General features: G+C 35.1%; 1 protein-coding gene across 2 annotated transcripts in view; it reads right to left on the reverse strand.

The window, feature by feature from the left end:
• The window catches only part of FAT4 (FAT atypical cadherin 4), a 157,178-nt gene that overhangs the window by 21,531 nt on the left and 109,033 nt on the right, over window positions 1–26,614 (reverse strand). For both annotated transcript variants that reach the window (XM_070609135.1, XM_070609136.1), the window contains 4 exons: window positions 19,941–20,191; window positions 13,371–17,720; window positions 5,915–6,019; window positions 1,651–1,958 (listed from right to left, as the gene is read on the reverse strand). In XM_070609135.1, the coding sequence (XP_070465236.1) occupies window positions 1,651–1,958; window positions 5,915–6,019; window positions 13,371–17,720; window positions 19,941–20,191 (5,014 nt within the window). The remainder of the gene's footprint in view (window positions 1–1,650; window positions 1,959–5,914; window positions 6,020–13,370; window positions 17,721–19,940; window positions 20,192–26,614) is intronic.

Here is a 26,614-nt window from a genome sequence, read left to right on the forward strand (position 1 = left end):
TATGCCTTTATGAAACTGATAATTATAGAGGACACAAAAATTTTGCTTTTAAAATTAATTATGGAGCACAGAAAAAACTGGTAAGAAACATTTTCAATGTTGTTTCTGAAAGTTGCTCATATGTAGTCCAACAATATAAAGTATTCCCAAAATTTAGTGGCAAAAATATTTTCTCATCAGACAAATATATAATTCCTTTGATCAGTCTCAGAAATATATAACTCACCAAATTTTCTGTATGTTTCCTAGATTGACATAGAGCTCAGAGAAACAAATCTACAGTCATTTAGAGCCCAGGTTTCTTCATTTAAAAAAGTGATTTCAGAGCATTAATTTTGTTCTTTTGGCTAATTTTTCTTTTAACACATGATTTAATACTCTAACCAATTCCATTCCTCTCGTAGGATGAAACAGAAATCTTAAATCATAAATCTTAAATCTTAAATCTTAAATTTTAAATCATAAGAGCAGGGGCCGGCCCCATGACCGAGTGGTTAAGTTCGTGTGCTCTGCTTCAGCAGCCCAGGGTTTCACTGGTTCAGATCCTGGGCATAGACATGGTACCGCTTGTCAGGCCACATTGAGGCGGTGTCCCACATGCCACAACTAGAAGGACTCACAAGTAAAATATACAACTATACACTGGGGGGATTCGGGGAGAAAAAAGAAGAAAAAAAAAAAAGATTGTCAATGGTTGTTAGCTCAGGTGCTAATCTTTAAAAAACAAATCATAACAGCAGTTATGATTTAAAAAGGTTGACATTAAAGTCCAAACATTTTTTGAAATAGCTTTTGCTAGCATTTACTTTTTCAAAAGTCCTTGATAGTTGTTGAAGATGAGAGGAACCACGGAGAGATAGTTGAGAAGATAAATGAATGAATAAATAAATAAAGAAGCCCTTCCACTCCATTAAAGTCCAATGATTTCAAATGTTAACAGGGAAAAGGTTTCATGCATTTCCCTTTATAAAGAAAAATACTAGTATAATGAACACAAGTACTAAATAAATATGTACCATTCTTGTTATAACATGAGAGCCATATAATTAAATGGTATATAATATGGAAATCTTGGATGTTACTGAGTTATAATTCTGAGAATACCTTAGATAGTCAAAAAGCAAAACTTTATCCTAGCACAAGCTCATGTCATAGACCTCACAAATGACAGTGTACTGAGGTGCTGGTGTGATAAGGATTACTGACTACTATATTGAAATATGTGTTAAGTATCATCTTTTATTAGTAATTTATTTGCAGAAAAGTTTTCCCTTCTTATTTTTAAATTCTTTCTTCAGTTAGGGCACAGATACTTGAAACGAAAAGTAGCCATTTTAAGTACAGTTCTGACATAGCCTTAAAAATATATAGGAAATGTATAAAATAGAATGGTTATGCACTAGGATATTTCTTTACTTTGCTCTTTTTATTGTTTTTGAGGCAAGTATTCTTTTGAGATAAGCATAGTTGTCACGAACAAAAGAAAATATTACCTATTTGCCGCTGTAGTTCAGAACAAAATTGGTTAAATAAGGAATAAGGAATAAACATAATTTAATACATTTTGCAGCCCATTCAGGCTTTAATTTGAAGGCCTGACTGACTGCATATATAATAAAACAAAGTTTAATGTGGAATGAAGTGTCTTACCATTCCTGCTCTCCGGGCAATCACAGTGTGAAAATGTCCGTCTGACACCGTCTTCATGGTGGTGAGTTTATATGTACCACTGCCTAAATTATAAGAGAATCTTAGTCTTTCTTCAGCAATTTCAAGGGCCAAAAACTCAGCCCTGTCCCCTGTCTGATTGTCATAATTGTAAAGCAATAAAGCATGACTTTTAATAGTTGCAAATTTGACGTAAATATAGTTGTTATTGGGATCCAAGCTGGGAAATTCCATGTATGATAACTCCTCAAATCCATAACTATTCAACTCGCAATGTTTTCCAAAGACACCTGTAAATGGAAAAAGCAACACACTGACACATCAAATTCCAATGAAGTTTTATTAAATGACTTCGATTAAAATATTTTAAGTGACAATACTAAGTCAGGCTTTTAACAAATTTTTAAAATTATTCTCCAAAGAATACCATCTAAAATTAAATTGAAATAGAACAAACTGATGATCTTTAAAGCATATAAGAAATGATAAACTGATGTAATTGTTTTTCTGTGACCAATTAGGGAACATATCTAAGTACGCCCCATTTCCAAAATTAGAATTAACTGAATGGAGTATACCTGAAGAGATTTCCTTCCTAGAATACTTTCAAAATTAGCTTGTCAATCTTTCTAAAGTTTTAACATGCTGTTATTTTCAACCAAGATATTTTCTTTTTAATATGTAATTCTTAAAAACAATTTTAATTCAATTGAGGATGGTGGGCTTTGTTTTGACTTTAAAAAAAATCTGTCTCTGTACTCATGGTATTTTCATGGGTCACAAAATTAAGGAAGGGAATCATTGCTGTTAGAGAAGGAAATAACTGTCTTAAGTTTTTATCTCTGTCTTGTTTTATGCCCTCTTTGGGTATGATTTATAGCAGGCTACTTTGAAAGAGCTTTCTGTTTTTCTGAAACCCAACATTCCCGCTTGTTTGTGCTGGTTCTTTTTCAAACTTGAAAAATGAGTTTTATTGATGTTACAAGGCTATGCCAAAATTCTTTTCCCACAAATATTAGTAGACTGGAGCAAATGATTGGAAAATTAACCCCTGCCAATACATCATGATTCTTACTAACTTGCAAGGTTTCATTCCTTAATTTTGGCTGCACATTTCTTGTAAATGCCTTAAATTTAGAGTCAGGGAACTGCTCAGCTAGATAGAACCAACACCATCACTTTACAGAATACTAAAAACTTGCCCCAGGTCACAGAACCATGGGAGACAGAGCCAAAATTTGAGGCCAGATCTACCGATTGTCTAGTTGTTCTGACTTCAACACATTTTATGTATCTAGATGTTCTTTAAAGTAAAATGGCCTTGAAGCTGCTATAAAAGATTGTGTCATTTATCTTTTCCTTTTCTGTCAAGGCTGAGATATTATTCTATTATAAATGAGTAAAAAGTATATATAATTTATTTTTAATCATTAACTGAAGTTAAAAAAAGCAAAGAAATTAGAGGAATCATATAAATTATATATATCATATATGTTATATATGGCATACATTTATTTATATATAATATATCAAATATATTATATCTATCATATAATACTTATATTTTTATATAATTTATATTTACATGCAATAAAAATTTTTAATTTATTTATATTAAATATATATTTATATACTATATATACCTTCTTATGTATGCAGAAAGAGTAGCCAAAGTTAAAGAAAAATAAAAGATAAAGCATACAAATGAAATAGATTATTGAAGAAAAATTTGTATTATGTGTTCTCTCAAGTCTCTTCTGATTAAGTTTTGATAAAAATAAGAACATGCATTTAAAAATTGAATATATATAGAAAGTATATAGATAGTGGAAAAAGGTTCTGCATTTTTATTTAAATTACTACTGTTACTTCAAACATGAAAATATTTATGAAATATTTTTTCTTCTGAAGGAGTTCTGTTGTTGTTTCCAGAGAAAGGTAGGTTTTGTCTTTGAAATATAATAAAATTTAATGAGGATTTTAAAACTTCCTTCCAAATGGAATGGCATGAAATAAATCTACATAAAGGTCAAGATAAACTATTAAAATTGCTCTAATAAAGGATATCATGTGTGTCTGTATGTATCTATGTACATATATATGAAGTTATAATTATATAAGCTCTTTTTATGAAGTCTTAGGCACTTTGTTTTTTCTAAAATATAATCTAAAAGAAAAAAAATCTAAAAATCTAAAAAGTTTTTTAAAATCCAAACAACAAATCTTTCACTGATGAGAAAGTAAACAGTGCAAAAGTTTTTTTCCAACTTCAAAATTATAGTTAAGATGTTGCTTTATAGGACGCATGTGTAACTATCTCCAACTATTTGTTTGAGGCATTCCATCCGCCATTTTTATTTGTATGTTTCACCCACATTCAATTTGAAAAGAAAAATACTTTTTCCTTTTAATTCTATGTCTTTGGTCTCAAATCATGTATTGTTGTTTCAAGATCCTTTTGTTCTGTTTTCTTTTATAAATCTTGTGTTGTCAACTGACAATGTCTAAGTTTAAATAACGTTTTTTGTCTTTGCCACTAGAAGGAATGGGGGGAGAAATTTGCACTGCCAACTACATGTGATCTGTCTCTCTTTAATTTAAACCGTTTTTCTAATCTTGTTTCCCTGGAGATCTCTGGAAGGGTGAGGGGAAGGTACACTCGGACCCCAAAACACTTCACCCAGTAGGTGTGACTGTTATATCAGCTACGCTGCAGCAATAATTTGTTTTTATTTAGTATTAATTATCTTAAATCTTCATATTTGCAATTAGAATGCAAAGGAATCTCTAGGAATGTAAAAACCTTTATTCAATCACTTGAAAAATCATTTTTCCACTTTCTACTCCAATCTCCTTATCTTTCATTCCAAAGCACAAGTTAAACCGTAAACCATGAAACTTGATTGTGGTTATCTGTAGCAAGCAGCACTCTTTAGGATGATAAAAGATCACAGAAAGAAGTTTTAGGAGATCTAAAATTGTGGTTATTTTGATCTTTATCTACTTTTCATTGCTTCATGGGCATTGTTGGTGAGAATCCCAACGAAATTTTTAAAAGGCAGGGTACTCCAAACATCATACTGGACTGAAAACAAAATTAGTTTTAGTCACTATATCATCTTGGGGTAGTTTTGTTTTGTTTTCATTTTTTGACTTTAGACAAAGGCCTCAACTTTTAGGTTTCAGAACCATTGCTAAAATGCATGGCTCACGATTAGATATTTTTATATTCTGCTTTTCTTTTCATTCTACTGATGTGCTTTACAAACCCAAAACTAGAGACAGTCACGGTATTATTTGAAAATGAATGAACAGTACACTTTACCGGTTACTAGAAACCTCACATTCTTTCAAGTTCTATTCTTCATTATACATTGAGACTCACTTTTCAGGCTCCATATAGCATAGTAATATGGATGAGGAAAAATGAGAAAAACATCCATCTCCTCTCTAATAGAGAGGGACAGGGTGTCACTACTGAAGGACATCTGGAGATGAATACTATACTGTGGGGTAAAGCAGCCTTTAAATAAATGGAATAATCACAAACCTAAGAAACAAACGAAGTTAAAATGAAAGCTTCCTCCAAAGCTGTTCTCATAATCCTTGGCTGTCCCAATGCTGGATGACATTTGGGTGAGACCTGGAAGGAATCTTCTGGTTCATTCCACCATGATGAATAAATATGTATGTGTAAAAAAAAATTCTCACAACTTTCTCCCTCCAAAGAATACATTAGTCTGAATTTTGATTAGTTAGTTATCTACAAAAAGTTTATCATGAAAATTGCATCTCTGGTTATTAAATCCTTTTAACAGAAGTGGTTGAATTAATGTAAAAACAAAAATAAAAAGTAAAAGCAAAACAAAACAAAAAACACTTTGACTAATTATTCTTAAAGATTTGAAATAGAGAGGGATGTCAAATCGTGCTAAAGGACTTTTATTTTGCTAGGTTCTAGGCTAAAAAGAGGGCATTCATAAATATTTTAGGGGGAAGGTCCTGAGGAGACCACATCGAATTCAATTATGTTAAGTTGATTATTTTTCCAGTAATGATCAAAGCAATATATTCAATGGGATTTCCATAATTACCTTTGAAAAATATTAAACTTTTTTATTTTGCTAAAACCTCCTGTGTAAAACAACTAACGTTTTCTTAATCACCATGTCCACAATAAAACAAAATTGCTAAACCGTGTGCCAAACAGATGGATATTTTATATCAAGAACTGAGCTATACTCACCAAATGGACAATGACAATAGTATGACTCCACTCCACTTTGGCAGGAACCGCCATTAAAGCAGGGATTGCATTCACAGTAATTGACTGAAGATTCACACATTTTCCCTAAAAAGCATCAAACTGATTAAAGAAAAATCTTACATACAAATATATTAATACCATTACTGCATAATCATGCCCAAAATCTATTCTGAGAGATATCTTGGAGAAAAGAAATATAAGAATATTTTACTTGACATGAGGAAATTGGAATATCTCGGCATTCAAAATCTTACTTAGTTTTCCTATTGTAAAGATGTGCATTATAATATTTAGAAAATAATTTACATAATCATCTTGGAAGGAACCCCTGTTTTCAGGGAGATCACAAATGGTGAACATATTTAAATGTTTTCACTGAATTTATTTCCTCTTGCCAATGTCGCTTCATTTTTCACATTTTATAACTGGAGATTTGAAACTTTTACATATAATTTTCACTGTAGAGATGTCCTTGACTCAGATCTTTCAAAGGTAAGAATCAGTCTCATTTAGCTTATTTGTCAAACTACGATCCTTTCACTCTCGAGAAATATTCCTTATACAGATCTGTTGTAAAGTAGAATCAAAAATAAGAAAATAAATCAAATATATTTTGAAATACTTAAGATTTACTCTCGGCTACAGATTACATATACTTTGTCTTTTTCTAAAACGATAATACCTAACCAGCATATTTGTTAATTTAGAAAGACATTTTTCATAGATCATCTTGTTAAGTTCAACCAACAATTAACAATTGAGTGCCTATTATGGGTCAGGCCTGCTAGAAATGGGGCTATGGCAGTGAAAAAAGCAGATAAGTATCTCGCCATTGTACTTCCATTTTAGCAGGGGGAATTAAGCCACGCAACAGGAAACATTTACATTTCACAGACGAAGGAGAAGAGGCCCTTGGAGGCGAGTATCTTGCCTAAGAAATTGTAAAACCATAGCACAGACCAATGTAGGTCTGCTCCCATATCTAGGGTTCACAAAGCTATGACAGAATAATCACTTGGCCGACCAAATTTGGAGTATAAGGCTAGTCCCATTTGGTTCTCTTTGTCGTGGTGGTGGAGGTATATTTTTCTTTTATATAAACTTAAATGTGCTCTAATGCCACTGTTCTACAACTTTAAATTACTGCAATCATTTCACACATTTGTTAGAGTAGTTTCTAGTTTTCCTATTCTGAGAAATGAGATGTTACAGAGTTCTTAGTTAATTTCCATTCATTGACAGGAGGGTTTAATTATTTACTTAGAGTTTATTTCTCTAAAGCTATTTTCTACTTTCCACCATGATTGCACTAATGCCTTTATTAAATGTCTCATGAAAACAAGTAAGTTTTATATGCACAACTAGACTTAATGTTGAGCACAGATAATTCATTTCATCATAATTATCATGCTTAAAACATAGTCAAAGTTTTTGTTTAATTTAGTTCTGTTTTTCTGGTTTGATTATGTAGCCACAATTGTTCTGGTTTGAAATTATAAGCGTGAGTCAGATCTCATGACACTGCTAACTAAACACGTTCCTCTACATCATACGGTCATAAAAATAACATGTTTTCCTTTCTAAATAAAATTGGGAACCTCGTTACAAGGCAAAACACTAACAATTTCAGAGTACCTTTTGATTCTAAGGGTAAATAATGAAAATAAACAAGTTACCGGTCTAGAGGCACAGAAATTAGGGTTTAAGTTGTGAAGCAAAGTGTTGCATTCAAGAAACAGGCAGGACAACTTTCTTATAAGCCTATACAAAACATCACACCAAAGAGATGCCAGGCCATGGAAAACTCTCTCCTATGGTGTTTTCCAGCTGAATTTGTGACAGATCATTCCAGAGAAGTGGATTAATACAATACAATACAATATCTTAATACAATATCAGTATTACCCAATAAAGAATAAATAAAACCTTTTGGGTATACTTTTGATAATTCATTTGCCGTCAGGAAAGTCACATCCCACTCCTTCCACTTTTTTCCACTGTGAGAGCACACTTAATTTTCACATGCACTATTGGACTAAGGTTTCATTTTTTTTTTGAAAGTTTCTTTTAGGATTGTGTTTAAAGTAGCATGTATTAAGTACATAGATTAATATACTTTATAGATGTGGTCCGAATACTGTGAAATATATTGTGAAAATGGTAGTGGGTTACAAAATTATGAACTGCACTTCTTGAAGACTGGAAATGGGAAACAATGGCTAGCCAATTTAGGGAGTAGTGTCATGTACACTTACTCAAATATTTGGACATATGTGCTCTCCAAGAAAAATATAAACATATAGCAACTACAGAAATGGCAGAAGAATCTACAAACTAAGAAAATAATAGTTTGAGAATGAATTTCTTTTAAAAGTTAAAATAAATTCTCAATGGAATCTGATTCACTGAGTATACAATATAAATAGACATTTGTAAAGGAAAAAAAACAGCTTTTCATTTAACATTTCAATTTAGACCAGAGTTTTATGTTATTTTCCCTTAGTAGATACCAAAAAATGTAAGAAATGACTTTGCTAGGGGTTAAGTAAATGAATTTATTTTTGAATTTGGGAAAAATAGTCTTATTTGTTGATGTTAGAGTATGTAAATTATTTACCATTCAAAAGTTTAGTTTGAGTACTCCATTTTATGAGTAAGTTTGATTTACAATTAGTGAATTTCAAAGAGGTTGGCATACTAGATTCAAAGATACAGTTTGAAAACTCAATATTACAATTTGAACTATTATTAAAAGAACTTTTTTTCTTTCATGTGAGGGAAAGATGTCATAATTTTACTTAGAATCAAAAGACAGCCTTTAAATACATATTTCTCAGGTTTGGAAAGTTTGCGCTCTTACCCAATTAGAAGTCAGCAACAAATTCTGTGTTTTTCTTCACACATCTATCTACTTTCTAATGTTCCTGGCATAATAATTATCAGAGAATGCAGTAGTTTGAATTGCTCTAACATGTTTCTGGTAAAAGAAAATCTGATGTGTTGGAGCACCGTGAAACAAAATCTTGGATCATTAACTTCATTAATGCTGCAAGTCAATTAACAATACTTGTCAGTGCCTTGAGGCCTGGCAGCACACTGATTGGGCTTGCACAAAGAAAAGCAGCCACATCTCTTAAACTCAAGGAGCCTTTTTCTATTAAGACATGTTAACTGTCATAGCAGCTGTTTAGAAGAATAAACTGATCTCATTGCTTTGACATCCATCAATTACTTGTGTTGGCATACGTTATTTATCACATATAGGAGACGTGCTTCAGGAAGTGCAAGCTCTTAGCACATGGAGAATGGGAATTGCTGAAGATGACAATGAATGAATAATAGGAGGCCAGGGTATCCACAGACTTTCCAAGATTATAGTTTAAACTTACAGGAGAAATTTAGCATATATTTTCGTGTTCACAGGCAGACGCTGTGATGAAGTGTTGAACATCAGTTGAATCTGTTGTGATCACCTATGGTCTTTTCAACAAGGATATAAACTCAAGTTTCACACCTTCCAATAGCACATTTTAATGTTAGATTATATGGAGTTGAGCTACATTTATTCCCACCTGTTAAATTTGGCCACCCCATGAGGATATGACAATTTCTGATATCCTATAGTTCATGTAGGCATCAATTTAATATCTTAGCTCAAATATATATTAGATCACCACAAGTATGATTTTCACATCTCTTGTATTTATACACAGAGGAGAGGGAGACTATGTGTAACTATCAAAGTCCATTTTATATCTAAATTGATGACTTTATTAACAAATATAATTCTATAATACATGTATGCTCTTTATTCTGAATATTTACGTTTATAAGCCTTTTATTATTTTGGCAGAAAGTAGCTGCTTTTTGCACACCAAGTAAATGTTTCCTATTTTTGTGAAAAGCTCTGTGAAGACAGCTCATCTAAATATCCTGATCAAATAGTATTATGTTTTTTTACATCAAAACAAAGCAAAAATATGTTTAAACAAGGGCTGCCAGTAAGAAAAGGAAAAGTAAAAAAACTGTTTTGTATTTTAAAACACACACAAATACAATCTCAATGAGACTACAGATGATTATGTATAATGACATTCGTAACATCCATGGCAAGCTTACAAATACGTGCTTATTTTATGCGGAAATAAGAAGCATTTAAGCTACTAGAAGCCTGCTATTAATGCTTTAATAAGTTGTAAATTATATTTTAATGTAAACTGTCTAATTCCACTCTTGGAAATAAAATCAAAACAAGAATTGAATTATCCTCTCTTCTATGAGTCACTTTTCTGTATCTCACAGAAAATTTCATTTCATATCTATTCCCTAACTTCTGTTTGTATTCTAGTTTCCTGATCACATGATCATTGAGAGCGTTAATATACGACTGCGACTGCTGTGATTGTAAAAGAATGACTCTTAGTTACCACTCCCAGCTTCGTGAAAGCAAGTGTTGGCCAAGTTCCTCAGTAAAATTACCATGCACAACCTGTGTATAATTTTATATGTCTGGGAAAAAATTCCTATTTATACTGTCAAATGACATAAAAGTGATGAATGGACAAATCTCATCCTCCTCTCAAATAACAGGACTTGAGAGCATAGGAAAACCTCTCCATATGGTAATAAACCCCGGCATTACTCCAAATACCATACCTAAAATGCATCCAGATGTGTGAAAGTAAATGGAAAGGTTAAAGGGCGATGAACTAATTCTATTATGCGAGACCCAGATTTAGAAATAAGCTCTATCCACATGCTGAATTTTATGCCACCAGCCGTTCCTAGGAAGGACGTAACACAAGGACGTGCTGCAAACAGTGAAACCCGGAGCAAGAAGACAAATGCTAAGTGATTACTGACTATAATTGTGCTTCCTAATTAGTGTTCTATGAAATGCAAGATACTTTCATTTGTATAAGGAAAGAAATACTGGATTTATAGTTATTAAGCTGCTGATTTCCTCCAGGAGCCTGAACTTCTGAGGCATGACTAATATGAAAGATATTTTCTTTTGGTTTGCTGAGGCATATTGACAACTGATATAATTTTTTCTATTATTAAACTTTGTGAAAATCTAGAAATTAGTTTTTCACATGTCCTATACTACATTAAATTTATTCATCTTTTCTAATACCTTGTATTACAGCTAATCAAAGATCCATTTAGTGATATAAAAATTAACTTACAGGAAACCATCCTTAAAAATGGAATATGAAGTGATTATAACTGAATATGAAGTCTCATTATGTTTCTCAATTTTCTTTTGTTCTTTTTCTAGTGACCAAGAACAAAAGATCAGCAACATATTTATACAAATAAATTCATTCCCTCTAAATCATACATTTATTTAAAAATATACTTATTCCGTATTTATTAGGTGACCCTATGGTCACAACCTTGAAAATAACTTTTTTTAAAAAAATTAAAAATCAGAATAAACTGGTGGCAATACGATAATAACTCTATCCTTTCATATCTTCTTCTTGTAGTTGTTACATAATTTTCATTTCCATTCTTGCATCCTGCCAGGGTGTTTTCCACACAGAATCCCTGTTTAGCTAATACTTAATCACTTCCTGTGAGATTTTTAGGATAAAGTCTCTTGGTTTCCATCAATTCATTAGTCACTCACTGTGACAATCTTTGACACAATTTCTAACTTCACATGAAATATGCAGTGTGTGTGTGTGTGTGTGATGAGGGGTAGTGGCTGAGGACCATTTGAAGTAGAAAGTTCAGAAAATCTCACAGCTCTAATTTGTAATGTCACAGACTTTAAAAATCTTTGAAAAAATACAGGTGAAAGTCCACAAATAAAGTAAACAGTGCATGAAAATAAAGGTGTTTAAAAATAATTCTGATGATCCAAAAAATATTTGCATATATACAGGCCTTGAAGAAGGCTTTGCTAAGGCACTGTACTTAATGTTAACAGAAGTAAAATCTAGCTAGAATGAGTATTTTAAAAAATTTATTCTGTGCGATATACATATGCTTATGTATGAATTTTGTCTTACAGTTTATCAGCTCTGATTAGCTCTTGAAGGTGTTTTTGCACGTTAGCTCCATCTTCCTGAGTCAGGTTACCAGGTAAAGGCTAGTTAGAAAGAGTAACTCAGAATGATCTTTCAGGGATTCCCTTCACAAAGGACATTAAACAGATACTGATATTCAAACAATATGTTCCTAATTTAGTGTGTGGATTAACAATTTGTCACCAGATTTTTTGCTATACTGTTTCCTGCAAAACAAAAGACATATAACTATCTGACTTTAATTATCTGCTGGTTTTCTTGGATGGGCTATGCATTTAGAATTTGAAACAATGAATTCCATGACTTCAATAAATGTAAGATTCATGTTAATCGTTCAATTTTATGTATGTTTATATCATTCCTGATCAGTTGGATTATCTCTAATTATGCAAATAGAACTGATGTGAGCTCTGAGAGTCAGAATAAAAAATTAATACATAACTTCAAATAACTTGCCTTACAGAAATTGGCTACAATCTAGTCTTTGGCACCTCTGGACCTAGAGTTACCAGAGTGTAGGATCAGTTTCCTACAACATATAATAGGAGTAATAATAGTATCTTTCTATGCTAGATATTAATGTTGCCACTCAGTACCATTCCTATCCTTCTGTATTGTAGGAGCTGGAAGTTGGAAAACTACCTTTTCCAGACTCCCTTCCAGCAGAGCTGCAGTTTAGATGCTGCCAGTGAGCAAGAGTTGAACGATATTTGAAGGGTGGAAGCAAAGCAGGGGTCATTCTCCTGGGAGTCACTCAACACAGTGCTGCAAGTGAGCAAGAGGATCAGCTGTGATTTCTTCCAATACCTGCGGTGGCCTTATTGCTGAGGTCGTTGGTGAATTTTCCTGACCCTCACTCTTAGCCAGTTTGAAGATTTTGTAAGCTATTTCCTTGTATTAAATACCTTCCTACTTTAAAGTCCTAAAGTAATTTCAGTTTCTGACCAGTTTCAGCCCAGTACATCACCTCACAGGCTTTTTGTGAGGATCAAGCAGAATAATGGACAAAACATTCTTAGAAGATACAGGACTCACCATGATACTCTCTAGCAAGTACAAATCAAAGCACGATGGAGTGTGACACGCACATAAAGAGCAGAGGCTCTAGAGTCAAGCTTGGAGTCAAAACCCAGATCACTTTCTGTGCCGTGCTGAACGCAAGTGATTTAATCTTCTTTATTAATTATCCCTACCACACAGGTTTCTTGTGAGAAGTCAGTAAAATAAATACAGATAAAGTGCTTAGAACAGTGCTCGGCCAATAGCAAACACTTAAAGCTTTTGCTACGATTATGCCCATTTTTATGGAGAATTATTTTAAAATGACAAAATTCAAATCTTTCTTTTATACTTGACAGGGCTAAAGTCTTAGTGAAAAAAGTCAAAGATTGTCATACCTGTGTATCCAGTTTTGCAAACACAGTTGAAGCTTCCTGGAAAATTCTGGCAGATGGCACCATTCTTGCAAGGACTAGGCAGGCACTCATTGATATCTCTTTCACAGGCCCTGCCAGTGAAGCCATCTGGGCAGCTGCACGAAAATCCTCCCACTAAATTGTGACAGGTCCCACCATTGTGGCAAGGGGATGGAAGGCATTCATCTATATCTATTTCACACCAGCTACCAGCATAACCTGGCAGACACTTGCATAAGAAAGGCTGCAAAGGTTCATTTGCCACAATGATGACTGGAAGACTCTCGTGGCTTTTTAATGTGGAGCTCACAGCCAGTCTTCTTATACAACTCCCTCCATTCTGACATGGACCATGAACACATGAGTCATGATCCACAGATTCTACCTTTACTCCACTCTGCCGGAGAAGGATCTCTTTGATGCTTTCAAAGAAAGTGGCTACACCACTAGGATTCACATACTGATTATTGCTTCGCTTCACAGCTGCCAAAAGAAACGTTCTATTGTTCTCTTCATATGCACCATAGAGTTGCACAGCAGTCCCTAGGCCTGTCAGCTGTGAGCTGGCAATGCGTAAGAAATGAAGGTAGTGGTTAGTCAAGAAGTCCTTTACTGTTGGTACACCGAGACGAAGGAGGATGCTGTTATCCACTGTGGTGTTGGAAAATCCAGCAAAGAAAACTCGGATATTGCTTGTGACTGTGCTGTGAACTCCATCATTGCTAAGAACAGTCAGATCAAATGTGCCATCAGTGGACCTGGGCTGGGAATTCAGATCACAAGTGCCCCTTGGAATACTGAAGAGGCTTGTAACTCCTGAAGTAAGGGAGCAGTGAAAGGTGTCTAACACATCTGGATCTTGTGGCTTCACAGAGCCTAAAATCCCACCAGGAAACAAATTGCCATAATAATTAACAAATACCTCCACCGTCCGAGACTGCGAAGGATTGTCATTTTGGTCTATAACTGTGATATGCACGGTTCCTGTGGAAGACATTTGAGGAACACCAGAATCCCTTGTAACCACAGACAGATAGAAGTCTGCAATCTGCTCTCTGTCAATCTCCCTGGTTGTGCTCAGAACTCCAGCAGTGTTCAGACTAAAATAATTGGTGGCAGGACCAGTGCTCAGCAAGTAATAGGTAAAGGGGCCTTGGTTGGGAGGGAGATCGGGATCAGTGGACTGAAGGGTCATCACCAGAGTTCCTGGGCGTTTGTTTTCCATAACTTCTCCTTCACTGATGGTTAACATCGGCCCATTATCATTTATATCTTCCAGGGTGACCAATAAGGAGGCACTTCCTGTAGCTGAGGGGGTCCCCGAATCAACAGCCAGAACAGTGAGATTATAGATGGGTAGGGTTTCTCGATCTAATTCTGCAGTAACGGTGATCTGTCCTGTCTGTGGATTAATGGAAAAGGCACCATTTTCATTCCCTGATCCAATGAAGTAAGAAAACCTGCTCCAGCTGGGGACAGAATCTGAGTCAAAGGCGCTGACAAAGGTCACATGAGTTCCTGTTGGGACCCCTTCACTGATCTGAACGCTGTAGATGTTTAGACTAAAAACAGGTGGGTCATTGGCATCAAGCACGGTGACATTTACAGTGACTTCATCTATGTCTGCACCCCTAATGCTGCCAAAATTCTTAGCCAATACCTTCAAAGATACTCTTTCTTCTTTTTCTCTATCAAGAAGTCCAGAAACATAAATTTGTCCAGTCTTTTTATTGATCTGGAAACCTTTCTTTCTACTGTTACCAAAAATCAAATAGTGTACCTCCCCATCAGTGCCCAAATCACGGTCGCTGGCAAACACTTCTCCAACAACAGTACCTTTAGGAGCTGCTTCTGAGATTTCAAAATAGTAAAGTTTGGAAACAAAACGAGGCACATATTCATTTGTCCCTCTTAATTGTATATTAACAGTGGCAAAACTGCACCTTTCTTCGTCGGGGACATTGAAGGCTTTCACAGTAAGATGGTAGCTCTGCTTGGTTTCAAAATCCAAGAAGCCTTGAGTGGTGATGACTCCTGTGTTGGGGTCAATGACAAAGAGGTCACTGTCAGATGACTGGATGGTATATGCAATCACAGCATTGGTTCCAGAGTCAGCATCTGTTGCATTTAGGTGAATAACTGTTGTCCCACTTGGGGCATTTTCCAAAACAGTAGGGAAATATTCATCAGGGAGGAATACTGGAGAATTGTCATTCACATCAACCACATTTACAGTCACACTGCAATAACCAGTTCTTGCAACCCATCCTCCATCTGTAGCACTAATAGTCATTTCATGTTTCTGGCATAGCTCATAATCAAGAGCTTTGGCTAGTGTTAATACACCCGTGGAGGAATTGATTGCAAAAATGCCCTCTTCATTTCCTGAAGAAATGCTGTACCTAATCAAGCCATTCATAGCTGCGTCTCTGTCTCTTGCAGAAACAGTTCTGACAGTGGCCCCAATGCTATGGCTTTCAGGGATGGTTGCACTCATGTGGCTTTGAGAGAATTCAGGTGTATGGTAGTTTTCCTCAGTGACAATTATTTGAACAGTTGCTTGGGATGAAAGTGGAGGGTTTCCTTTATCCTTTGCGGTGACAGTGATCAAAAAGTTTTGATTCAAGTCAGAAATTAGGGAAGATGCTACTGAAATCCACCCTGTATTATTGTCCAACTTAAATTTTCCCAAATGATTTTCACTAGAAATGAAATACTCCACTTCAGAATTCAGTCCAAAATCTTTATCATCTACTGCAGTAACTTTGATTAACTTTGTACCAACTTTAACATTTTTGGTGACTGGAGTAAAATACTTCATTTCAAGAAATTGAGGTGCATTGTCATTACTGTCCACCGTGTTGATAGTAACTGTTGTCTCACTAAGTAAGGAAGGATTACCTCTATCTGAAGATGTCACTATAAAACTGTGTCTGTTGATGTTTACATTACTGAATCCACTGACGTTTTGGTATTTTAAGACCTGTTTATTGAAAATCTCTCCTGTAGTGGCATTAATCCTGAAATACTCTGACTGAGATTTTATAAAATAAAATACTTGTCCATTTGACCCCTCGTCAGGGTCTGAGGCAGATACCTGAGTGACTTTGGAGCCAATTTCAGTAAGTTCAGGGCAATCTAAATAATAGGAGGGTCTGCTAAATCTTGGAGCATTGTCATTGACATCTGTCACAAATATTGTGACATCTGTACTTACGGTCCATCCAGAATCATGTGCAGAAACTCGAATTCTGTAACGGTCCGTATCTTCTCTATTTAAAGGTCTACTAATGACAATATCACCTGTGCTGGGATTAATTGTAAATGGAAGACTTGTGTCCATTACAGAATATCTACTAATTGCATTTATACCAATGTCTTCATCAGAAGTTGTAACACGTGTAACTGTGTATCCTAATGGGGAATTTTCAAGAACATGGGCACTAAATATTTGAGAAAACCTAGGAGCGTTATCATTTTCATCTAAAATGTTGATGATGACTTTTACTGAGGTACTCTGAGAAGGGGAGCCTTTGTCTGAGGACTTTATGGTGAGCACATATTGAGATATTTTTTCCCTGTCTAAAGGTCGAATGCTTCTAATTTCACCAGTGGCATGATTGATACTGAAACTATGTTCTTTGTTGCCATTAACTATTTCATAATCTAACTGTCCATTGGGTCCGCTGTCCTTGTCCATTGCCAAAACAGTAAGTATTTTTCGAGGAGAAAGGTTTTCCAAAATTTCAGATACAAATGGATCTTCCTTAAAAATTGGGGAATTATCATTAACATCTAATACTGTTATGTCAAGTTTCTCATAAGAAGAGAAAGGAGGGAAGCCTCCATCTCTGGCCTCTATCCATACAACATATTTTTGAATCTTTTCAAAATCCAGAGGTTGACTAACGGACACCTGCCCTGTTAACTGATCGATTTGGAATGTATTGCCAAGATTCCCACTTGCGATATAATAGGACAAAGGTTCTCCTCTCAAAGAGGATCCTGTAATGGTGGTGACAAGAGTGCCTACTGGTTGGTTTTCAGGAAACATGAAAGTTTGTTCTTTGGCTCTGACTTTAGGGAAATCTGCCTTGTTCACAAATCTAACCGTCACTGTTGTGGAATCTGTCTTTGGAAATGAGCCACCGTCTTTTACATGCACAGAAAATGTCACTTCTGAAGCTCCGTTTAGTGGTCCAGCTGCCATTATAGCTCCTCTCAGTGGGTCAATGTGAAATTTTTCAGAGTGTCTACCCGAAAGAGAATAATGCAGTTCAGAATTGGGTCCAATATCAGCATCTGTGACGGTAACCGCAAAGACGAAGGAACCTATAAAAGAGGGAGTGTGCAGTTATAATCACACAGAACCCGAATAAAACATTTGGTTAATGTATATAAAACACCATATTGCTACCTATTATAACTTTACTTTCTCATGATTACTGGGGAAGAACAGCTTCTCCTATACTAACTTTGAGGTTCCCAAGTCAAATCTACTTAATGATAGACTTCAGGGACTGATCCGCCATTGTCTAACTAAAACCCACACAGTCTACTGGATGTAATATTTTTCAGTGTGCCTTTGAGAGAAGCACAGGGAAGAGTAATGGTTAATCATTCTGAATTATAGTTCCTGGGAGAAAAATCTACTAACAACTTCCAACAAACATGATAATACGTGAGCTCTGCTAAGAGCTATGCTTCTGCCCAACGAAAAAAGATAATTTCTCTATTATTCTAAAAACATCTTTGAATTACCATATATGTAATCACAAAACCAAAAATAATATGTTTAAAGAATTGTTGTTGATTCCTTATACCCACTGTTTCATAACCAAATATTTTATCTGTGAACTATTATCACATGGAGATAAAGCATATACATACATATAGACATATAAATCTATAAATCAATTAGAACAATTACAAAATGATAAGAAATAAATACTGAGGAAGAATGGACACAATTTGGATTCCAAAAGATAGCACCTGGGATGAGTGCCAAGGAACAGACTGTAGTAGAAATATGCAGAAAAGCTGCCATAAGGACATGTTTTGGATATACTCAATCACAAAACTTTTCAAACCTTCAGGCCTACCCCTACAGAAGAGTTTGTGACAAAAGCGAAAAGTCTTTATTAAAAAAAAAAAAGGCCAAGGATTCTGATTAATTTTAATAAGTCTAATGAGGAAAAGATGCTGAGGCATTGCTCACTTGATATAGGAGATGCTATATTGCATCTGCACACATTGGATGTAATTAGACTCCTGCCCACCAGCATCATTTCAGCTAAAGGCCTTCATCAGGGATTTATGACTTTGATATTAACATTTCCTTTTGAAACAAAATTGGCACCAAAATTTATGAATTTTATACTTTCAATTGGTATCAATTAGACATTCTCAAGTGAATAGAAGATGAAAAATCAGTGAGAGGATGAATCCTGGATCCGTTTATTTTTTCTTCTGATTAAAAATATTTTGAAGCAAGGAAGATTAAATTAATTATGGCCTATATTTGTATATTTTCTTGTTTGAAAACTTATCTCAAAGGTTAAAAATGGGGGCCGGCCCTGTAGCCGAGTGGTTAAGTTCATGCACTCCGCTTCAGCGGTCCAAGGTTTCACCGGTTTGGATCCTGGGCACGGACATGGCACCCCTTGTCAGGCCATGCTGAGGCTGCGTCCCACACAGCACAACTAGAGGGATATACAACTAGAGTATACAACTATGTACTGGGGGGCTTTGGGGAGAAGAAGAAAAAGAAAAAGAGAAGACTGGCAATAGATGTTAGCTCAAGTGCCAATCTTTAAAAAAAAAAGGTGAATTTTTCAAAAAAAAAGATTACAAATGGCAGATGATTTGTGCAGTTCTTAAGAGAATATGAGTCTTTGCAAACAAGCAAATGAAACCAAATTCAATTTAAATGCAGAAAGATAAAAGCATGGTGTCGATATGAAAGTGGTTCATTAATGGCTCCATAAACTTACTAACAAAAAAACTTCCATCCATAAAAACTGAAATTAAATAATATTAATAATAATAACTAATTAGAAGTATTCATTCACGAAACATTTTTGAAAATCTATCTATGAAGCATGGAAGTAAATATTTGTTTTTCCACCAACAAAAATAGTTAAATGCCTCTTGCCTCCCAGATAATGTTCCAAGTGCTAGGATATGACATGAAAAAGAGAGATGATGTCCCTCTTCTTGGGGATCTTACACAAATTATATCTCAGAGTAGAGCCCTCTTTGACTACAAAGTCATATCTATTTTAATAATTTAACAATATTCAAGTAATATTAAGAAATAATCCTAGGAAAGATGTGGCAATTATAAAATCTTAAGCACAACTGGTTTAGGATAAAAGAATTAATTTATGAGATTTACTGTTCCTTCAATTTCATGAGGCAAAACAAGATGAATTTTAGATTTGCAAACTAAGCTATATCAGAAATACAGAAGAATAACAGAAATATATTTATAGAAAATGTCCAACGTATAGTGTACATTTATCCATGAGACCTCAGAGTTGGTTTGGTTACCTGGAGGAGTAGGAGACGGGATGTGTGTGACATATGGGTGATGTTGAAATCTTGGTGGATTGTCATTGACATCAGTCACAGTGACGACCACACTGGTGGAACTGGAAAGAGGCTCCGGGGATCCAGCATCACTACAGACCACGACTAAAGTATAATTCTCCTTTGTTTCCCTGTCTAGCAATGCACTGGTGATGATTTGTCCTGTGGATGGGTTGATGGTGAACTGAGAGTTTCCACCAATGAGCCTGTAACTAAAGCAGACAGCAGAGATGAGCTTGTTTCTTCTAGTTTCAGTACATTTAGCATCTATTTACTATAATCTCAAAGCTGAGACAGAAATGTAAAGAAAAACATTACAGGTAAGATCACTCAACAGTGAAAAAATATAGCTAGAAGTTAAATATTTCAAATTTCATGTGAACATTACACTGACGATCTTTATTGTGAGATGTCTGTTGACCTCAAGCAGGTCCTTGCAAGGTTTGTGGACTTCTTAAATCACGTAAGGTCCAAAAATATACCCAGAAGACCACTGTGTTTTAAATAAGCGAGCCTGAAAGCATAAATCAGGGCTTTGCTCTAATATTGTGGTTAGTGGCCAGGATCACAAATGAACATCTGTTAAATGAATCTAAAAATTATTTTTCTGCTGTGTACCAAAGTATACCAGAGAAGATCAGTTGAAGATCTTAGTCTTTAAAGACAAACACTGGATTTGACATATATTGACTATCCAGAACAACTAAAGAACTGATTATTTATACAGAGACATTCTTCGTTACTAATTCTCTCATTTGTCATTCCTCATACGGCTCTGTTGCTTTGCTTTCTTGTTGTCAGGAGAGGTATGACATTTTCATGGATGTTTGATGTTAACCAGATTTGTTAACGGGCAGGAGTTTCCACTGAGAATAGCTTCACTCTTCTTTCTGAAGAGGAACGGTATCTGTGTATTCCTGAGAGATCAGCCAGGACAGAAGTAGCTAAACTTGGGGGTTCAGAAGTTGGCTGTGGGCCATAAGTTTTAAAGTTGGAGGGTAGAAAATAGACGTCTTTAAAAGTTGTCTCCTTTATACCAACACAGAATTGCCCTTGTTGGAATTAACTGCATGTTTCTATAGTTTGGTTTGTGTCCATAAAAACATAGCAACAGCAAGTGTGTAATAGAAACAGCAGAAAAGAGCCTGCATTGCAGCCAGTGGCGTATACATTCCTCCTATGAAGTTGACAGCTTAAAACAAACATTTCAGCATTTTCATCCTTTTTTAGAGAAATAATGCACTGTTGGGGAGCCGATATTTTAAAAAACAGGGATCCTATAAAATGATAGGAAAATTTTAAAAAGAATAGAGAGGGAGGTGGGTTGAGAAATTATTTCAGTATTTATAAGGTACTTGATATCCCTCGCATTTTTAACACTTTCTGGCACACCCCTATGCCAGCATCAGGAATGAATAAGAAGAGATAGCACCAACTATATTTCCTAGACCAGAAGTGACTCTTTATAAAGCATAATTACTACCCTTGTACAGTAAAAGATATCTATGCCTTTTATCAAAATAAAAATATCAGAGGTTTATAAATGAATTCTTAAAGTTAAAAATTCAGGACCCCTGAAATAATCAAATTGCCTTTTTTCTCCCATAAAGTCTGTAGGAACTTGGTTTATGAGAATTGTGTGATTTTATTCTGGGAAGTCTTGTTTCTATCAGTGGATGTAGAAATTACCAAATAATTTAATAGGGGAAAAAAATTAATTCACAGCACCACAAAATTTCTTACAGCTTTATCACAGCAAAGATCAGGGTTCAATCAAATATTTGTTCCCTGAGCATTCACAAACAAAAACAACATAAGAATGATGAAAAGTGCATGGAAATTTGGATTGGAATGTCTTGTATATGGCAAGATCATGGTGGATTAGAAAGAGCAATGTGTTAAAACACAAATGATGTGAGTTCTAGTCCAGGAACTAAATAATCTGTAAAGGAATCTTGTACTGTAAATTCTTATTCTTTATTTTATGCCATTATACATGCTATGGCCCATATGATCATCTGCTTAAAAGTAAGTAATATATTTACTATTTTTAAAAATTAAAGAATAAATCATGTAAATATGTGACTAATTTTTTTCTAGACTTTACCTGATTCTGAAGTTATCAAAAGTGTGTTTTAAATATGAAGTATTCTCTAATGTCCCATAATATCTACCATGCTAGTTTCATGTAACTTATACTTGTAAGTTAAAAAAAATAGAGAGATAGAAGGAACACAAGTGGCTGGATAAATGGATAGACTGCCAAGATAATATGCCCAGGTTTTCCCTACCTCTATTATTAAAGTCTTGGTTTGGTTCTCATCCCTTTGTGGATATCTTTCCTGCTTCTCTGGTCCACGTTAATCTCTTTTAAAATTATGAACTTCATCAGGTTGTGTTTTGTTTTAACTTCTTAACATCTAAAAATCTATACTGGTCTTTAATGACTTGCAGCACACTACTGTGTTCTTAGTGTGCACCAAGCACATTCTTAGGCATTTTATATATGCTCTCATTTAACTTCAGAACAATCCTAGTGGATTTTGTTTTGGATATTTTATAGACGAGGAATCTGAATCTAAGGGAGATTAATATGGTTGTGTAAAGAAGCATACAATGTATAAATGGTAAATGTAGAGTTTGAACTTCTGTCTTTATGACTTCAACATGCACTTTTTCCATGATACCACAGTGTGAAGAAGGTAAAACTCAGTCTAAAGGAATGTAGTGAAGACAAGAAATACTGTACCTGCTTGCTAAGGCAAAAAGAGACTCTGACTCAAGGTGTTTCAATGTAGACTTGGTTTACACTGATTTAGTTCAATGCAAATCAGTAAATGTGTTCATTTATTTGCTGATTCAAGAATAAGAATTATCGTTTCAAATTATTGGCATAAACTGAGATCATTATCTAAAGTCTAAACCCATCATTTTTGCATCTGTAAAGCTAAATTATCTCCAATTGATTTTTCTAACCTTTTCTGCCTCTTTCTCAGATGTACTAGGATCATAAGGCACTGGTCTGTATGCTGCTAGCATACAATAATTTAGTAATAGTTAAGAGACCTATGCTTTGGAACACAATTTACCTTGACCCGAATTTTTACCTCACTCATTGCACTTAAATTAACGTAAAATTTCTTAACCTTTCTAAGCCTTTTCTCTAGCTATAAAGTGTTGATCACACATGTATTCCTTTCATTGGGTAGTTTTGAGCATTAAATATAATTTTGTATGAAATGCACTTGGCGTTGTAATTGGTATATGATGAGAATTAAAAGTCTAGATTTACATACATCACAGAGTATATATACATGTATAATTATAATATAATAATCTATTATGTATAATCTATTATAATCTACCTACATATTTAGTTAAATAAATAGATGGACTAATAGATATAGACATGAATAAGTAAAAATTCTGTCTTTAAGCTTACATCCTAAATGGAAGAAAGATACATAGAAAAGTAAATACAAAACAAGGCAGTATGTTTACGTGCTATGGAACTGTGATGAAGCATTGCTCTAGGTATTCAGAAGACAGAGAGACCACTTTTGACTAGAATGATTAAAATTAAGCCTTCCTTAGAGAAGGACAAATGTAAGCTAGGTTTTACAGGAGCTACCCATCTTACAATAGCATTGAAAAGGAAGAAAAAAGGTGTTCTAAGCCAAGAGTCAGCAAATTTTTTCTGTAAAGGGACAGTTAGTTAATATTTTCAGCTTTGGTGGTGGTGAGCTTTCTCTTGCAATGCTCAACTTGCCGTTGCAGTGCAAAAGCAGTCATAGACAAAACATACTTGAATGGGCATGGCGATGCTCCAATAACACTTTATTTACAAAAGCAGGCACTGGGCCGGATTTGGCCTGCAGGCTGCAGTTTGCAGAACATTGGACTAGGATACAGAAGGACTTGAACAAAACCATAAGGCTTGGGAAAGCACAGATCCTTTTCTCAGGAGCAGAAAGTGGTCCAGGGAGGCTGAAAGTTTGGCTATATGTTGGACATTTGTGCAGAATAAGCTTGGAAAGATGCTGGGGCCATTATGTGAAGTGACTGGAATACAGAGACTGGGTGTTATGCCACAGGCAAACTGGAAGTTGAAAGATTTTGAGCAAGGGAGCACCATTGTTAAGCTAAGCCACGGAAGGCTCAAGCAGGTTCATAGGACTCCATTGCCCTTTCATTCACTGACTCAGGCTGTGCTTTGTCCAAATTACTTCTTACAACATTGAGAGAAGAATCATCATAAAAGGGAAACTGTTATGTTATTGCCCAGCTTAAAAAACTTCAGTCGTTCTTCCCATTAGATGCAGAAAGGAAATGAGAATTTTTTCTATGGTATACGAGGCCCATTCCTAACCCACACCAACCATACTGAACAGCATGGTTGCTCTGATGCCATACTTTTACATAGCTCCTTGCCTTTTTCTCTGTTATTAACTTTGCCCAGAATGTCTTTCATCCCTTATTTGTCCATAAACTACTTCTCTGTGTTTCCAAAAATCAATTTCTTGAAGCATCTACTGGTTTCCTCAGGTAGCAGTGACTACACTTTTCTTTCCATCCATTCTGTGCTTAAACTATACTTGTTACAAAGCACTGTAATTACAAGATTACAAAATTACCCCTATATTAAACTGTTCTTCTTGCAGGATCTAGAGTGCCCTCACTCTTCAGAATTTAACAAAGTGCCTGGGACATAGTAAGGGCTCAAAAATTCTATAGTATAGTGTGGAGTACACATTGGAGAGGTTAGAAATCAGAGTCAGGGAAGTAGGTTAATTTTTATTGTAATAGTCCAGGCATGATGTAATTATGAACTGAACTAGGATCTTGGCAGGAGGATTGCACAGAAAAGAATGGGCGCCAGGGGCATTAGAAAGAAGAAACATGAGAACTCATCCGCTGACTGAGTGTAGGGGAGAGGATGACCCTCAGCCATCAAGCGTGGATGAAGAAAGCAAAGCAACATCAGTAAGAGAAAGCAGAATGCTGAGATGAGACACAGGACAGGTTAGGAGTTTCTGACATGTTGTGCTTTTGATGCCAACAGAACCTCCAGGTGGTAGAAGTGTCTATCAGGGAGTTATAAATACGCGTGGGAATCTCTGGGACGGAGTCAGAGTTGATAGTACAGATTTAGAGGTTTTCTGCATCATCTTCTGTGTGCTTGCAGCCCTGGAAATGAATCATTCTCTTTCTCTCTCCCACACTCTATCTCTCCTCTCTCTCTTATACACACACACACACACACACACACACACACACACATACAAAGATAAAGAAAGGAAGAAAAGGACTGAGAAAAAATTTTGTAGGGAATGTCCAAATTACTTTGCAGAGAAAGAGGAGATACAGAAGGCAAACTGAAAGACGTGGTCAGAGAAGCAGGATGAGAAACAACAGAAAGTCACATTTACACAGACATTGAGGAGAAAAGAAGATGCCAAAAAGAAAGGATGACCTGTAGTGCAAATATTGCAAAGGGTAAAAGAGAATAAAAACTCCAAAAAAGTCACTGAACTTCATAAATTTCAGTAGAATCTTCAGTTAGAATCAGTAAATCAGTGGAGGAGAAAATCAGACTGAAAGATTTTCAGGAATAAATGGCTGGAGAAAACTGTGAGATAGTGACCTACTCTCTCCAAAATGTGGTGTAAAAAAAATGAGTAAAAGCAGCGATTCTAAAGAATACTAGAAGCATTTATTCAATGTGTTTACGTAGTTGTCAGGCACTATTGTGTTGCAGACATTGTGCAAGGGAGAATATATTGGGAACAAAATACATATGTGAAGGATAAAAAGAAAAAAAACACACATTCATTTAGTGACTTTTATGTCCCAATAATCATATTAAAGACACTTACGCATATTAACTGATAACATGCATACTCCTTGACACATAGCAGGTGGTCAACATATATTTAATTCTCACAAATTGTAAAGTAGCACTTCTTATCTCCACATTTACTTACGGATCTATGAGCCTTAGAGACACTAAAATGACTTTCCTAAGTCATGGTAGGTAAATAAAGGATCCAGAATTCAATACCAGATATTCTGAGCATTTCTGGAGGGATATGATCCAGAGAAGAGGGATAACTTGAAGACCCAAGAGAGAAATGCAATTGCTGTTGGATTAAACATTTGGAGGAAATTGAATGGGATGGGATTAAGAGCACAGAGTAAGGGATTTACCTTTGAATGTCGACCTTGTCGATAGTTTTGTGACTTTCTCCAGTGTTGTGACATAAAAGAGTTAGAAGTGAGATCTGAATGGAGATTTGATCCAGTTGGGAGAAAGGGGGATACATATCTATAAAAGCTAAATTCTGGAATGGGTGTCTGGGAAGCAAAGATATAAAATAGATAAAGACCAGGAATTAAAGCAGGCTGGTTTACCAGGGGGGAAATATTAAAACTGAAGTAAAATGTATAACTCAAAATAAGTGCACCATCCATAAAAATGTGTAGCTTGATCAAATGGGTAGAAAGAAAAATATAAATAAATATTCATTGGGTGGCTGCCATATACAAGATCATGGTAGACCATAAGAGAAAATTAACGAATTACATGACTCATAAAGGGTTGTGCTATTGGAGAGTGCATCGATAGTTGGATAATG

The sequence above is a fragment of the Equus przewalskii genome, chromosome 2, assembly GCF_037783145.1.
Source record: "Equus przewalskii isolate Varuska chromosome 2, EquPr2, whole genome shotgun sequence".
Taxonomy (NCBI): Eukaryota; Metazoa; Chordata; class Mammalia; order Perissodactyla; family Equidae; genus Equus; species Equus przewalskii.